The 15614-nt window shown below is 42.1% G+C and overlaps 1 protein-coding gene across 1 annotated transcript; it reads left to right on the forward strand.

Moving 5' to 3' along the window:
- The first annotated feature begins 4793 nt into the window (after positions 1-4793).
- On the forward strand, positions 4794-15371 carry LOC108927470 (kallikrein-14-like). The gene is made up of 7 exons (XM_029254511.1): positions 4794-4851; positions 7854-8031; positions 9883-10075; positions 11067-11138; positions 11252-11278; positions 12569-12725; positions 15313-15371. The coding sequence occupies exons 1-7, from the start codon at positions 4794-4796 to the stop codon at positions 15369-15371; spliced, it is 744 nt and encodes a 247-aa protein (XP_029110344.1).
- Positions 15372-15614: the final 243 nt, after the last annotated feature.

The raw sequence follows: 15614 nt of genomic DNA on the forward strand, positions 1-15614 counted from the left end.
TGGCTTGGAGAGCATCAGACACCGCCAGAAGGGCCGTCTCAGTGGAGTGACCAACTTTGAAACCAGACTGATAACCATCGAGGAGATGGTTCCGGGTGAGGAAATCAGACAGTTGATCCCAGGCCACCCGCTCTAGGGTTTTAAACAGGAAGGAGAGGAGAGAGACTGGTCTGTAATTTTCAATCAGAGTAGGATACAGGGAGGGTTTTTTTAACAGAGGTGAAATTAGAGCGGTTTTGAAGGCAACTGGGAAACAGCCGGAGGAGAGCGAGGAGTTGATGATAATAGAGATGAAGGAGGAGAATTGCGGGGAAATGTTCTGAAGGAGTAATGATGGGATCGGGTCAAGCGAGCAGGTGGTGGCTCTGAATGAATTCCATATGCTCAATAATATAATGAAGAATAATCAAAGAATACTTGAGAGTAAAAGTAAATCATACTAATCAAAATGAAACAGTAACATAATAAAGAGTGACTAGTAATACTAATTTTGGAAAATAAAGCAAACTCCAACATGGGTTCTAACAAGCCGTGTTCCTCCTTTATTTCAATAACTGGAGATCCTAATAAATGCCAAAAGGTGCAGTGTTATTCAGCTGGTAAGATGTCTCTTTCCGACACGTTTCCTTCCGCCATGGTTCAGAATGTCGGGATCCGTGGTGCCAATGGATCAAGTGACCTCCAGGGGGCCTCAGGAAGCAAGAGATTACAGACAGGAGGGACACATCAGTGCAGAGTCCTGCTTAGGGTGCCTTGCGATGGATTGGCATCCCGTCCTGAGTGTGTTTCCTCCCCCTCCAGCCTTGTGCCCTGTGTTGCCAGGTTAGGCTCCGGCTCCCCGCGACCCTGCCCAGGACAAGCTGTTTCAGTCAGTGTGTGTGTGTGTGTGTGTGTGTGTGTGTGTGTGTGTGTGTGTGTGTGTGGGACACATCAGGAAATACTGCTTTTTTGGCCTGAGGAAAACACTTTTTTCTCTAGAACAGGGTAAAGCCCTGATGCCTCACACACTACAGGGACAGCGCTCACTATACTGTCCTTCACTGATCCCTCAGTTACTACACACAGTGATGTAAATTAGAGTAACTATTTACAGTACAATCCCTGCTCCAACCCCTAGCAGAGCCCTTGAGTAGCAATCGTTGCAAAATTTACATTTATTCACTTAAATGACACTTTTCTGCAAGGCAATGTCAAGTTACCACAGCTATTTACCCATTTCTACAACTGGGTAAGTTTCACTGGAGGAACTCAGAATAAACATCATGCTAAAGGGTACTCTGTGTGTGTGTGTGTGTGTGTGTGTGTGTGTGTGTGTGTGTGTGTGTGTGTGTGTGTGTGTGTGTTACGACTCATGTTAAAAACATGTAAGTTACAGATATTTTAAGGCCAGTGTGGTAATACACACGGTTCAGATTGCAATGTTAATACCCCACTGTTCTAATTTTACCTCCTCATGTCAATTTTTCAGTGGCTTCTATTGAGTTCATCACCAGTTCATGGAATCAGTTAAAAGTGCATCACTTCCAGTAGAGGGCAGAAGGGGTGTGGAGTGAAACCCATCTCACAGCAACCACTCCTGGTTTTGTAAGAGAGGACACATAAGTGGTTTACCACTGTTTTCCTCCATGTGTGTCAGAAGGGTGGAACCATGCAAACTCCACACACTCTCAGGTAGCTTCAACCCACATCTACCAAGTAGCTCAGGAGCAGCGAGGCACCAGAGCTACCTGCTGTGCCTCTGCAATCTCGTGCAGACTGGTGACGCACTCTGATCAAGTGTGAAAACAGATTAAAAGAAACATCTGTTTGGTTCCCCAGAAGTTTCTTTTATCCAAAGTTCATACTAATAAAAATGTGAGACTATTTAACCAGCTGGATCTTTCACATTAAAACAAGCATGAACAATAATGACCAATAAAACAATAAAATAAAATAATTTAAATTTGCTTCTCTGTTAATATCTTTTCCATTAAGGTTGTGGTAGAGTCTGTCGTTGTGGGGATATTTTCTTGATTCTATGATCGCTGTGGAAGTTTGGGGTTTTCCTGGACTCTGCAGTGATTGAATCCAAATTTATTCCATTGGGACTAGAGTGGGACTCTAACCAATCCAGAGTTGTCTGGACCTGGATGGTTGGGGACCTTCGGGTAAAGTGCACTGGGGTGAAATATAGGAATTTCTCCCATATGATTGGGCTTTTTTTGTACAGGAAATATCTCCTGGTGCAGATATTTATACTGTGGTATAGGATTTGGCTGGAACTGCATGCACCTCACTTTTGGTTTATCTCTTTTTGTTTATTTATTACTCACGCTCCCGATACCACTGGAGCATTTCCATATAGGTTGCATTCGTTGTTGAGTGTTTGTCATATTTTTTAATCTTTATTCTGTACCAGGTCATGCTGCTGATCTTGTTCAAGTTTTTGCAAGGCATTTAAGTAAAACATCAACGGTCCTGCAGGTTAGGGTGCTGACATTATATTATCTGACACAACTCAAGCATATTATTAAAGTGTAGAGTGATACTTTCAACCTGCTTATGTCTTAGGAAAACGATAGGAAGTTGTTGATCGCACAGCCCACCCCAGCCAAGCTGCCTGTCTCTATGGCTTGTATGTACTTTGACAGCAATAGCACTCAACTGGACCTGCTGCCTGCCAAAGGAGGCCATGATATTTTTACAGGAAGGTGACAGAGCGGAATCAGCACCCAGTGCAAGTTCATGGCTCCCGGTGTCAGTGTGAGATTGGCAGTAGGTGGTTGGGTTAGGAACACAGCGGAGTTTCGCAGCGATCACCGAGACGTCTCTGAGGACAGACATTGTGCTGCTGTCTGATGCCTCCAGGCAGTCCGTCGTGTTGAAGCTTTGAGTCCCATGGGAAGAACACGGTCTCTCCACCGGGGAAGAAATAGGGGATGAAATCAGCCCCAGCTGTGGCTGCTTTGCCCCCGTCTCCGCCCCCTCCTCGGGCGGCCTCAGCGTGCTACAGTTACCCAATGTCTATACCATCATTTTTCATACTGCATACTCATTTTCATACTGGGCCCCTGTTTTGACTGTACAATATTTGACTTGTCTGGAATATCTGGAACGTGTTGTCCAGTGTTTGGCACTTTTCTGTCTTCTGTGCCCCAGGTCATGAACATAAAAATGCATTCAACGCAGCTGACTACAGCATGAACAGCCTTTGTTGGATATATTCAAATAATATTGAATTATCTTTGAAACCTAGTGCTGGAGGGAAATCAGTATTTGTAGAGTGTTAGATACGTGCTACATATTTTTCATGTTCACCAAAAGAGCAGTGATCCGAATATTTCATACACAAAAAATACGATACGTATAAAAAATTAAAACTTACAAGCTTATTTCCATTAACAGGTGACCATATTGGCTTCATATGTGTTGTGACATGACTTTGTTTTCAAGAAATGTTTATAGTTTATAACAATGTACATGATAAGCATAAAGTTAAAATGTTAGTATCTAAACTTATTTACAATGTAATATGCAATATAATGCAGCACAGATTGCAATGTTTCCTCCTCTGAATGAAATCTGATTCCCCCAAATAACAAATTTCCACAAAAGTCAGGAGCGCTTAATGTTATATAAGAATTCGATGAACATGAAAGTAGTTGTAGAAATGCCAGCAGTAACTGCTGGGAAATTGAATGTATGTAATTGCTGTGCTTGTCAGTTTTTAATGAAATACATTTATAATTTTATAACTCGAGTTTATTTAATGTAATGATTCAGCTATAAATCAGCAGAAGTTGCATAATGCAGACATACATTACAATGATGAGATCAATAATTTAAAAATATTGTTTCAATAATTAGTACAGATTTGCTCCTGACATTTTATTATGCAACACAGGTGTTCATGTTGATTTTACAAAAAAATGTTTCATACCTTAAAGGGGCCACTGCTTTCCTGGTGTCAGAGGATGTATGCAACTCAACTTTAAAGTGCATAAAACGCACCGTAACGGGGCAACTAGTAGTACAGTGAGCTTTCAGTGAACAGAACAAGGCTGAAACCTGCCTCTTGTTCTATTACCCCTGAACGTGGTACTTACTCTGAGTTGACACGGTAAAGATTACCCTGCTGTATCAATGGAGAGCTGATTGCAAATAGCTTGGTATGTAAATCTAAATGTCTGCAGAAAAGTGTCAGATGTTGACACACTACATCATGACAATGTGCAAGATCATTTTCTTCCACATCAGTGCAGGGAAAATGCAAATATATCTCCAAAGTAGTTTACAGCCCTGCAAAGCATCACTTTGATGTAAGCAGGTAGAAATGGTATTTTTTTACTCCTCGGATGCATGTTGCGTTCACTACTCTACCACTATACTTTCAGATAAGGCTGAGCTTTTAGAAACAATTGGCTCTATGAATGTTGTTATTAGTTATTTCTGGTATGAATTTGTTTTATTGTGCATCATTTGTATTACATGTTTTGTGTTTAAACTGTGTTTGAATTGTGCAAAGGCCGGCTTACTTCAAACAACACAGACGTAAACAACGTTAACAAGTTAAAAGAACGTGGTATTCTGAGCAATAATGTAGTGGGAAATGTACAGAAATATAAATAACACTACATTTTATTTTTGCGACTTTGTTGCAACAATTTATTCAGTGAAAAATTACAGTTTTACCATTTCATCCATCAGTGGTGTTTAGGACATAAATGGTCCAATAGGGTATAAAAACAAGAGTGTATTATTCCTCTGCTTAGGTCAGTTATGAATTTCTGACATCCCTGAAGAAAGAGTAAAACATGAAAGATAAGGAACCGTTGGAGCTGGATACGGAAACAAAGAGGTACACAGCGGAAGGTAAGGAGAGGCTCAGCACCACACAGGGAGGCAATGCAGGTGTATTATATTGATGCTGTTTCAACAACAGGAAGTGCAGTAGCACAGTGGGTTGAATCAGGTCCTGCTTTCCCCTGTTCTGAGGTTCGAGTCCTGCTTGGGGTGTCTTGTGATGGACTGGCATCTTGTCCTGTGTGTGTCCCCTTATGCCCTCTGTTTCTGGGTTAGGCTCCAGCTCCCTGTGACCCTCTGTAAGACAAGCAGTTCAGACTGTGTGTGTCAACAGTGCTAAGGAGGCTATAGGGTCAATTAAGAAGACACAGCTTTCACCCCAGAGGAATTTTCCAGCATTATAATAACAATTTATTATAACAATCTGAAAATATTCAGACATTTCATTTTTTCAGAACCGCTTGTCCCATACGGGGTCACGGGGAACCGGAGCCTACCCGGTAACACAGGGCGTAAGGCCAGAGAGGGAGGGGACACACCCGGGACGGGATGCCAGTCCATCACAAGGCACCCCAAGCGGGACTTAAACCCCAGACCCACCGGAGAGCAGGACTGTGGTTCAACCCACTGCGCCACCGCACCCCCTAATATTCAGACATTTACAAAAATATTTTGTCAAACATTTTTTCCTGGTGTAAACTTACCTTGATCAGGTGAAGCTACAGTGAGTACTTTCCACCCCTCCACTGGCCATTTCACATTAAATGAAAGTTACTCCCATTCCAGAACCACACACACACACAACATATACCAAGCAGGATCGCAGCAAACCAGAGTCTAACCCAGCAACACAGAGCATAAGGCTGGAGGGGGAGAGGACACACCCAGGACGGGACGCCCGTTCATCACAAGACACCCCAACTGAGACTCGAACCTCAGCCCCACCCGAGAGCAGGACCCGGTCCAACTCACTGCACCACCGCGCCCCCACAAAAATGATCAGTAAAGCGATAATTTATGTGGTGGGATGGAAACAGAAAAAATTCACAGACAGGATTTAAGAAAAACTGCATACCTGGAATTTCAATGTCCAAATAAGGTGTTACATGAGATCAAATCAGGCATCTTTAACGTGTTCTTGCGTTATTAATGACAAAACAGAATATTAAAACATTCCACTAGCGTCTTTGCCTAAACACTTTTAAGTAGTTTCTTACAGAAAAAATGAGTCTTTTCACACATCACAGATGAGCTGTAAGCCAAATATTGCATCTACTGATAAAATGTTCATCATCTGAGGGGAAAAGTAGTGTGTCACCCTTTACAGGAGGGACGTTTTAGAAATGCTTTACAGCTCATCTTTCCGGCCAGATCAATCTCACTCCCTTTGGACAAGAACCCTTCGCTGTGTTCCCTGCTGCCACACATTAAATGACAAACTGCTGCAGACAATATGATGCAAACTGTGTGTTTGTTGTGTGTGTGGAGTTTGCATTTTCTCCTCATGTTTGTATGCTCACTGACAATGCATTGAAAATGTAGCATTTACAGTCCATTTCTTTTCATATGTTTCACATGACACCAGAATACCTTAATAATATATCGGAGTACACTGCTATGGAATTTTAATATTTGACATATGATTTGAATATTTAATATACTTATTGTTGTTTTAATTATTGCTTTAAAATCAATCCATTTTCATGAACAGCTTGTCATGGTCAGGGTCATGGTGGTCCGGGGCCTATCCTGGAAGTACTGGGTGCAGGGCTCAGGGAAGATACACCCTGGAAGGTATGCCAGTCCATTGAAGTTAAAAATTCACACACACACACACATTTCCAGAACCGCTCATCCCTTACGGGGTCACGGGGAACCGGAGCCTACCCGGCAACACAGGGCGTAAGGCCGGAGGGGGAAGGGGACACACCCAGGACGGGACGCCAGTCCGTCACAAGGCACCCCAAGCGGGACTCGAACCCCAGACCCACCGGAGAGTAGGACTGCGGTCCAACCCACTGCGCCACCGCACCCCTCAAGTTAAAAATTCATTGTTCATATTGTTGAAATTGTTTGGTTTGGGTTCCTTTAAGGAAAATTTTTGATTGTCTTTAACAGTTCATACAATAAGTTTTATGTTACATGAAATCAAGAAATACTTGTACACTGACTAAAGTTTACTTAAATTACATATTGTACATTTTAAACTGACAAACTAGTACAGTTAATAGCTTTATGTACTCAGTATATTCATATTTATCAGTTATACCTGTACGTTGCACATAAAGCACAATATTGTCAAGGTCTTCTTTTAATTTAACTAAGAAGATGGGAGATCAGATAAGTGTGTTAAGCGGCAGGAGGGTGTGTGTCAGAGGGTGTATATAAGTGAGTCAGTGTGTAAACCGCTCTGTCTGACAGTTGAACTCCCAGTTCTGTCTAGTCGTTCTGCTGAAAAATCATCATGAAAATCCTTCTCCTTTTCTTCTTCTTCTTGGTTTTGACAGGTGAGTCTTTTATGTAAATGTCATGTTGTTAACAAGACAGGAGAATTAATTACACACAGAGTGCTGCACATGTAAGTATAACTGAAGTTAAAGATTTATTCATTAAGCTGACACCTTCCTCCACATGGGAAAAAAATGTAAAAAGAAACAGATCTATATTTGAATTGAAAACGACTCTGTGATACAGCAAGAAGTGCTGCCACCTTACAGCACCTACTTGATGGTGGTGTGAGAGAACATGGATTCGATCCCTCGCTCAGTCTATGTGGAGTTTGCATGTTTTTTCCCCTGTCCGTGGAGGTTTCTTCTGGGTGCTCTGGTTTCCTCCCACAGTCCAAAGACACGTAGTTCAGGTGGATTGGTGGCTCTAAATTGGCCGTACTGTGTGAATGGGTGAGTGGCCGTCCTGCAACGGGCTGCTGTCCCACCCTGGGTGTATTCAGCCTTGTGTCCAGCGATTCTGGGAGAGGCTCTTGTTCACTGTGACCCTGCTCAGGAAAAGCGGTTGTTGAAATTGAATGGATGGATGGATGCATTTATCAATCATTTCTGCCATATTTGCAGGTGTGTTGCCCAGGGAGGTGTATAAAAGGATCCTTGGGGGACATGACTGTGGTCTACAGGACGTGCTCTACCATGTTTCTATTTGTAGATCTCCATGTACTCACAGAAGGCACATAATATGCGGTGGGACTCTGATTCGCCCCCAATGGGTTCTGACAGCAGCTCATTGTAATGAACCGTAAGTTTGTGTTGGGAACCTTGTGTCTCATTGGGCTGAGTTACTTTGAAATATTAAACCTTCACACAATAAGGCTCTTACTGTAAAGTACAGCTGGGAATTAATTTTGTAATAACATCTTTATACATGTTCTCTCAACAATGTAAAAAAGTAACATTATTAATTCATATTTACTCAAAGAAATTGTGAAATTTTAGCGTGTTCACTAAGATTTAGAATCTTTGCTTTATTGTGGTGATAATTTTTGAGTCACTGATACATCATGTAGACGCTGCTATTTATGTGCTTAATACTTTACAAAAGAAGAGCCAAAGTACATTAATACAATCTGTAGTATCATCAGTTTGGCACAGTGGTGCAGGGAGTAGTAGTGTGGTTGTAGGTTCGAATCATGCTCAGTCTGTGTGTAGTTTGTATGTTCAACCCCATGTCTGTGTGTCTTACCTCTAACAGCCCAAAGACATGAAGATCAATTGAATTTCTGACATTTGAGAGTCTGTGTGCATGTATGCGTGTGTGGCTACCCTGTGATTGATTGGTGTCCTGTCCAGGTTGTAGCCCCCTCAGTTTCAATCCAGTGCTTATGGGATAGGCTCTGGATAATCAGGACAAGCTTTTACTGAAACTGTAGGGATAGATGTCCTGTAATTATATAATTAATAATTAGTGTGGGAGTGACACAGTGAGAGTGTGTGTTCCACTGATGTATGGATGAGTGACCCAGTGTAAGTAGTGTATCTAGCGGTGAAAGTCACTGCGGTGAATAAGGTGTGTGGGCTGGTAACACTACATAGAGATCATTGGAAGTTGCTTTGGACAAAAGTGTCTGCTAAGTGAATAAATGTAAATGTTAATAAATAGTGTCTCTTGGGCAACAAAAATCACGTAAATGTGCCTTATCAATCAGAGCAGTTTCCCAAATCCAGTATAAAAGAGCAAGGACAATTTATTTATCTCTGCATGTCCTTTGTGTTGGTGGTGAAACCAGCAGGTGAATGAAACGTTAATTCTTCACACTATATGGTGTTGAGTAAGAGGAGCCAAAATGGTCTCATCGGGCTGAAACACACATTTTATCACTCCTAGTGTGAACTGTTGTGTATGTCCTTATTGCTTTAATTAGGTAGAGTATGAATAAAACAAAAGAATACTCACACATGTGGACGGTGATCGAAGCACCAGCTGTTTACCTTGAAACTCTTACACACTTGTCACATACGACGTATCACAGCTACACACCCTAACATATAACATGAGCTCAGTTACAGTAAACGTGTCCAGTGGATCGGACAATAGAAATCATTATACTGACCTCAGTACGGTGGAATACCTGTGAAGGGCGACTACAGACATGATCCCAAAAGTCCCATTTCAGTTCTGAAGGACAGAGGGACTTCATTCCACCACAATGGAGCCAAAATCGAGAAGAAACACACTTTACATTTGGCGTAGAGATTATTTTTTATTAAAATTGTGGTGCAGTGGGGGGGCGTGGTGGCACAGTGGGTTGGACCGGGTCCTGCTCTCCGGTGGGTCTGGGGTTCGAGTCCCACTTGGGGTGCCTTGCGATGGATGGGCGTCCCATCCTGGGTGTGTCCCCTCCCCCTCCGGCCTTACGCCCTGTGTTACCGGGTTAGGCTCCGGTTCCCCGCGACCCCATATGGGACAAGCGGTTTGGAAAATGTGTGTGTGTGGTGCAGTGGAACAGAGGGGTGTGGAGGGCCATCATGGGTAAATAAAGTGGATGCTTTGAATATCAAATGTCTTTAAATGCATTCAAGGTCAAAATGATGAAGACTCACATAAACAGTTATAAATAACTGTCTCTCTCTCTCTTTCTCTGTCCCTCAGAGACATCAGAGTCGTTAGTGATACTCATCATGTTCAAAATATTGCAAACAGCCATGACATACAAGAACCTTTTCCACACCATTTATATCAACCAAACATTCGTTACCATGATATTATGCTGCTGAAGCTGAGAAGTCCAATTAGCGACAAACCAACTGCTGAATTACCTACTGCTAGACGCTGTCGGAAACTGGTACCAACACAACCAAAGTTGGTAAAAGGAGAGCTTCTGCAGTTTCTTGTTGCCGGTCTTGGAATTTATGGGTATGATCAGAACACTAGAAAAGGTAATACTGGAAAACAAATGAACAAAAAAAAACAAAAGAACACAAAGACTGGTCAATTATTGATTTATCTCCCCTTTCTTCAGCACTCATGCCAGACAAACTGCAGTGTGTTACAATCCCACAGAGTCTCTGTGCTCCAACATGGAATATTGATCCTGCATACCAAAATAATGTGTTTTGTGCTGGAGCACCAGGACGGGACACCCGATGTGTAAGTATAACATTTATTACTGAGGTATTATTACTGTACTGGTCCCAGTTTTGGTGTGAGAAGAAAATGAAGAAATCTGCATTTCACATTTGGAATTTCTGTGGATTGACAGTTTGATAACATGAAATTATGACAGTTTTATGGAGATGATTAAATAGCCTTTCACCGATGAGCCAAACCAGAAAATCACCTGCCTAATATTGTGTAGGTCCCCCTCATGCTACCAAAACAGCTCTGACTCGTCAAGGCATTGACTCCACAAGACCTGAAGGTGTCCTGTGAAAGCTGGCACTAAGACATCAGCAGCAGATCCTTTAAGTCTTGTAAGTTGTGAGATGGGGCCTCCATGGATCGGACTTGTTTTTCCAGCACATCCCACAGATGCTCAATCACATTGAGATCTGGGGATTTGAGGCCAAGTCAACACCTTGAACTCTTTGTCATGTTTCTCAAACCACACACACACATTTTCAGAACCGCTTGTCCCATACGGGGTCACAGGGAACCGGAGCCTACCCGGTAACACAGGGCATAAGGCCAGAGGGGGAGGGGACACACCCAGGACAGGACACCAGTCCATCACAAGGCACCCCAAGCAGGACTCGAACCCCAGACCCACCCAAGAGCAGGACCATGGTTCAACCCACTACACCATTTCTCAAACCATTCCTGAACAATTTTTGCAGTGTGGCAGGGCCATTGCCACCAGGGAATACCGCTGCAATAAAGGGGTGTATGTGCTCTGCAACAATCTTTATGTAAGTGGTACATGTCAAAGTAACATCCACATGAACGCCAGGACCCAAGGTTTCCCAGCAGAACATTGGCCAGAGCATCACACTGCCTCTGCCGGCTTGTCTTTTTCCCATAGTGCATCCTGCTGCCATCTCTTCCCCAGGTAAACGACACACGCACCCAGCCGTCCACATGATCTGAAAGAGAACCTGATTCATCAAACCAGGCCACCTTCTTGCATTGTTTCATGGTCCAGTTCTGATGCTCATGTGCTCATTGAAGGTGCTTTCGGTGGTGGATAGGTCGTCAGCGTGGGCAGTCTGACCGGTTTGTGGCTACAGAGCCAAATATGCAGCAAGCTGCGATGCATTGTGTGTCCTGACACCTTTCTATCATGGCCAGCATTAACGTTCTCAGCAATTTGTGCTACAGTAGCTCTTCTGTGGTATCACACCAGATGGACTAGCCTTCACTCCCCACAAGCATCAATTAGCCTTGGGCGTCCATGACCTTGTCGCCGGTTCACCGGTTGTCCTTACTTGGACCACTTTTGGTAGGTACTAACTATTGCATACTGGGAACAGCCCACAAGACCTGTTGTTTTGGAGATGCTCTGACCCAGTTGTCTAGCTGTCACAATTTGGCCCTTGTCAAAGTCACTCAGATCCTTACGTTTGCCCATTTTTCCTGCTTCCAACACATCAAATTCAAGAAGTGACTGTTTACTTGCTGCCTAATATATCCCACCCCTTGACAGGTGCCATGGTAACGAGAATCAATGTTACTCACTTCTCCTGTCAGTGGTTTTATGCTCTGGCTGATCGGTGTATATAGTGTGTAATATATTGTAGGAAGTTTAGTTGTGGGTGCAGATGGGAAAATTGAGAAACTGGGAGAGACTTAATGATGTCACAACCAGGCCTGCACCTCAACCAGTAGCACCTGACTTTAGTTGAAACACTTGGCTACAAAACCCACCACTCGACCACGTTCCAGATGTGGAATCTCCTTGAGACAACTGTCCCCTCTACTCCTACGGTACACACCAAATCCCATGTCCTGTTCTTCTTCGTCCGCTGGATTCTGACCATTCCCTTTGCCTCCTGACTTTGACTACGGATCTTCGCTCCTACTCTGACCGCCAATTCACAACGAGAACTTGTTTGATTCCTCAGTTCTAAATAAACGATCCTGCAATTGGGCCCAGTCTTCCTCACGTCCTCTAGTCTGCATGACACATGACACAGAGTGTACTAGAATGGAAGGCAGTAGCAAGAGAAAAGACTATTAATGTGAAATGGATAAGATTACAATAAAACATCTCAACCAGAGTGAACATGAAAATATCAGTCAAATCTGGGAATGATCCTTGGCAACTCAAATAATAGCCAATAATTTATGATAATTACTTGCAGAATAACTGTAATTTGTGTCTCTAACTTGTCTTTTTCAGGGGGACTCTGGAGGAGGCCTGGTTATAAAAAATACTGTTTATGGAATAGTTCGGAGTGGATGTGATACTGACATAACTGGAAATACACCTGGAATTTACATAAATGTCTGTGAATTTCGGACCTGGATAAAGAGCCATACTGGTTCAGTTACTGCGGGTTAGTTAGCCTATATAGCCTATATAGTGTGTAATATATTGTAGGAAGTGCAGCTGTGGGTGCATATGGGGAAATGAAGACACTGGGAGAGACTCTATGACACAGAATCTATCTACTGGAATGGAAGGCAGTAGCAAGAGATAAGAGTATTAATGTGAACTAGATAATATTACAATGGAAAATCTCAACCAGAGTGAACATGAAAATATCAGACCAATCTGGGAATGATCCTCGGCTAGTTAAATAACAGCAAATAATTCATGATAATTACTTGCATAATAACTGCATTTTGTGTCTTTCACTTGTCTTTTTCAGGGCAACTCTGGAGGAGGCCTGGTTAGAAATAATGCTGTTTATGGAATAGTTCAGAGCGGGTGTGATGATGACAACTGGAATTTACACTAATGTCTGTGATTTCGTACCGGGATAAACAACGAAATGAGTTCAGTTGCTGCTGGTTAGTTTAAAAGTATCAGTCCTGAGTCTCTCGATTGACCTCTATCCAAGAATAAACATTAAAGAGATCCAAGATCTCCATAATGAGCATCAACTCTGTGTCTTTGGCATATTTTATAATACAGTAGAATACCTCTATTTCCTTTTGTTTTCATTTGTTTCACTCTGTTTTCACAAACCAGTCACTCACACTCATACACACAGAATCATATACAATAACGGACGAGGAGACATACACGCAAATACAGACACACACACACACAGCATTGTTTCAAATCCAGTTCAGTGTGTGTGGAGTTCACATGTTCTCACTAGGTTTCTTCACACTGTCCATGCGCTTCATGTTAACAGGTGACTCTAAAGTGCACCTGCTGTGTGTTTGTGAGGCTACCCCGTCCAGCCTGTACCCTACTTAGGCTGGCACTCTGTCCTTCGAGGATAGGCTCCAGACCCAGTCGTGTCTGTGAAGTAATTGAGAGTGTCTGTGAAAAAAGATCCCACAGAATTATGACACATTTCCTTCTTCTAGTGACACTTTTCCAACTCAGAGTAAACAGATGTACACTAACAACAGGTGGCATCTGGGTTATAGCTGCTGTCTGTGGACTCGGAGATTGCGGGATAAAACCCCACCTCCAACTGTAGTTCCCTTGATCAAGGCACTTACTCTAAACTTCTCCACTTACAGTAACCCTGATATTTGAACGAGTGTCAGGAGCTTAACATTACAAGCACTTTGGATGTCAGCTAAATGAATTGATTCAGCCTAGAGCTACTGACACGGTTATCAGCGCTCGGCTTGTTTGTGTGGCACCACCATGTTGCAGGTTCACATCACACAGGTCACTTGTGCTAAAGGTCCCAGGTGTGCACAGTGAGTGTATAAGTGTGTGTATGAAAGAGAGATTGTTACAGTTGTGAGGAAACATCTTTGAAAACATTACAATGTAGTTCTATTAATAAACATTCCACATTAGAAAAGAAACATGGTAATAAAAAGTCATCTAGATACTATTAACAAAATTTAAATATTCAAAATGAACTGTCTCACAAGGTAAGAAGTCAAATGACACCATAGTGTAAAAATTCTTGAAGGACACATCTTACTGCAGTAATATATTGTAATACTACCTGCTGTTGTACAAGAACAATAATTGTAACATAACACTGTAAGTTGCTTTGGAGAAAGTGTTAGCTAAATGAATAAATGTAAATTACTATGATTTACACCCCTGATTCTATTTTCCTACTTAGTGTAACCAGTACAACTTGGGCTTCGCTTATTTTTATACCTGCACTACTTGTGTGTTTCTACTACACACACAATTTCCTCTAAAACAACACATGGATTTGATCATTACACACCTATTATGTCACATCATAAACACTGATTCTCATCAAATAACTGTTTTGTGGTAAATATACAGTATATGTGTATAATCTGCATTAGCAATGATGTAAGAATTCAAGTGGTAATGAAGGAGCCGAGTTAAACAATGTAGATGGAGAATAACAGAGGTCGGACTTAACAGTAGACCATTAAGGTGTAAGAGTTGCAGCTTCAACGTTTAAACGAGCTGAGCACAAAAGCCCCTTTGCTCAGATCACCCAGATACTATACAAATACATTTTTAGCTGATGCTTTTCTCCTAAACAACTTCCAGTGCTCATGGATTTGGGATGAAAATACTGGTTTTACACAAAAGTATAAAAAAACATGCTGTCCAAATCCTAATTTGATCTTTATATACTGTATACATTTTAGATCCTTGTATTACTAATTTTCCTTATAGTGCTAAATTATAATATCTTTTGCCTGACATTTAGTCTTTGATGTGGTATATTGTTTTATATGAAAAAGCACGCAGTTAGGCCTGTGAGCACAAGGGTCACAGAGTAGAACAGTCAACCTTTGTTAAAGTTTAAAATAAACTAACTAGTATGAACTAACTAATCTTGTAATAGAACCAGTAGCATACAACACTACACAGATCAGCAAGTAGATGGACTGGCCCTCATGTTCTTGAGAGCTGCTCTGCGATGAAGTACCCACGTGAACCATGACGGACTACCTCAATAAATTCTACATCTGCTGAAATAAGACCTTCAGGTCTATGCCTTGCTTCTACAGCCTCCACCATCGCGTTCTTCCCGACTATGGTCTCCAACACGGATAAGTGGATAAAGTGAGCCAGCGTGTATGCGAAACAATCACTTCCTTCAGAATTACTGACACATCCATTCACTGAAGCAACAGGCAACTCTGAGCAAACAGTTGTATGATATCCTGGTTTGAGTTGCCACCTATGGACTCAGAGGTTGCAGGTTCCAGTCTCATGTCATGTTGAAGTTGCCTTAACTGCTCTGAATTGTTCAACTTAAAATTATTCTAATCATTTATAAAGCAGAATAAGTTGCTTTGGGCAAAAATGT

This window comes from Scleropages formosus, chromosome 9 (genome assembly GCF_900964775.1).
Source record: "Scleropages formosus chromosome 9, fSclFor1.1, whole genome shotgun sequence".
In the NCBI taxonomy this organism is placed as follows: domain Eukaryota; kingdom Metazoa; phylum Chordata; class Actinopteri; order Osteoglossiformes; family Osteoglossidae; genus Scleropages; species Scleropages formosus.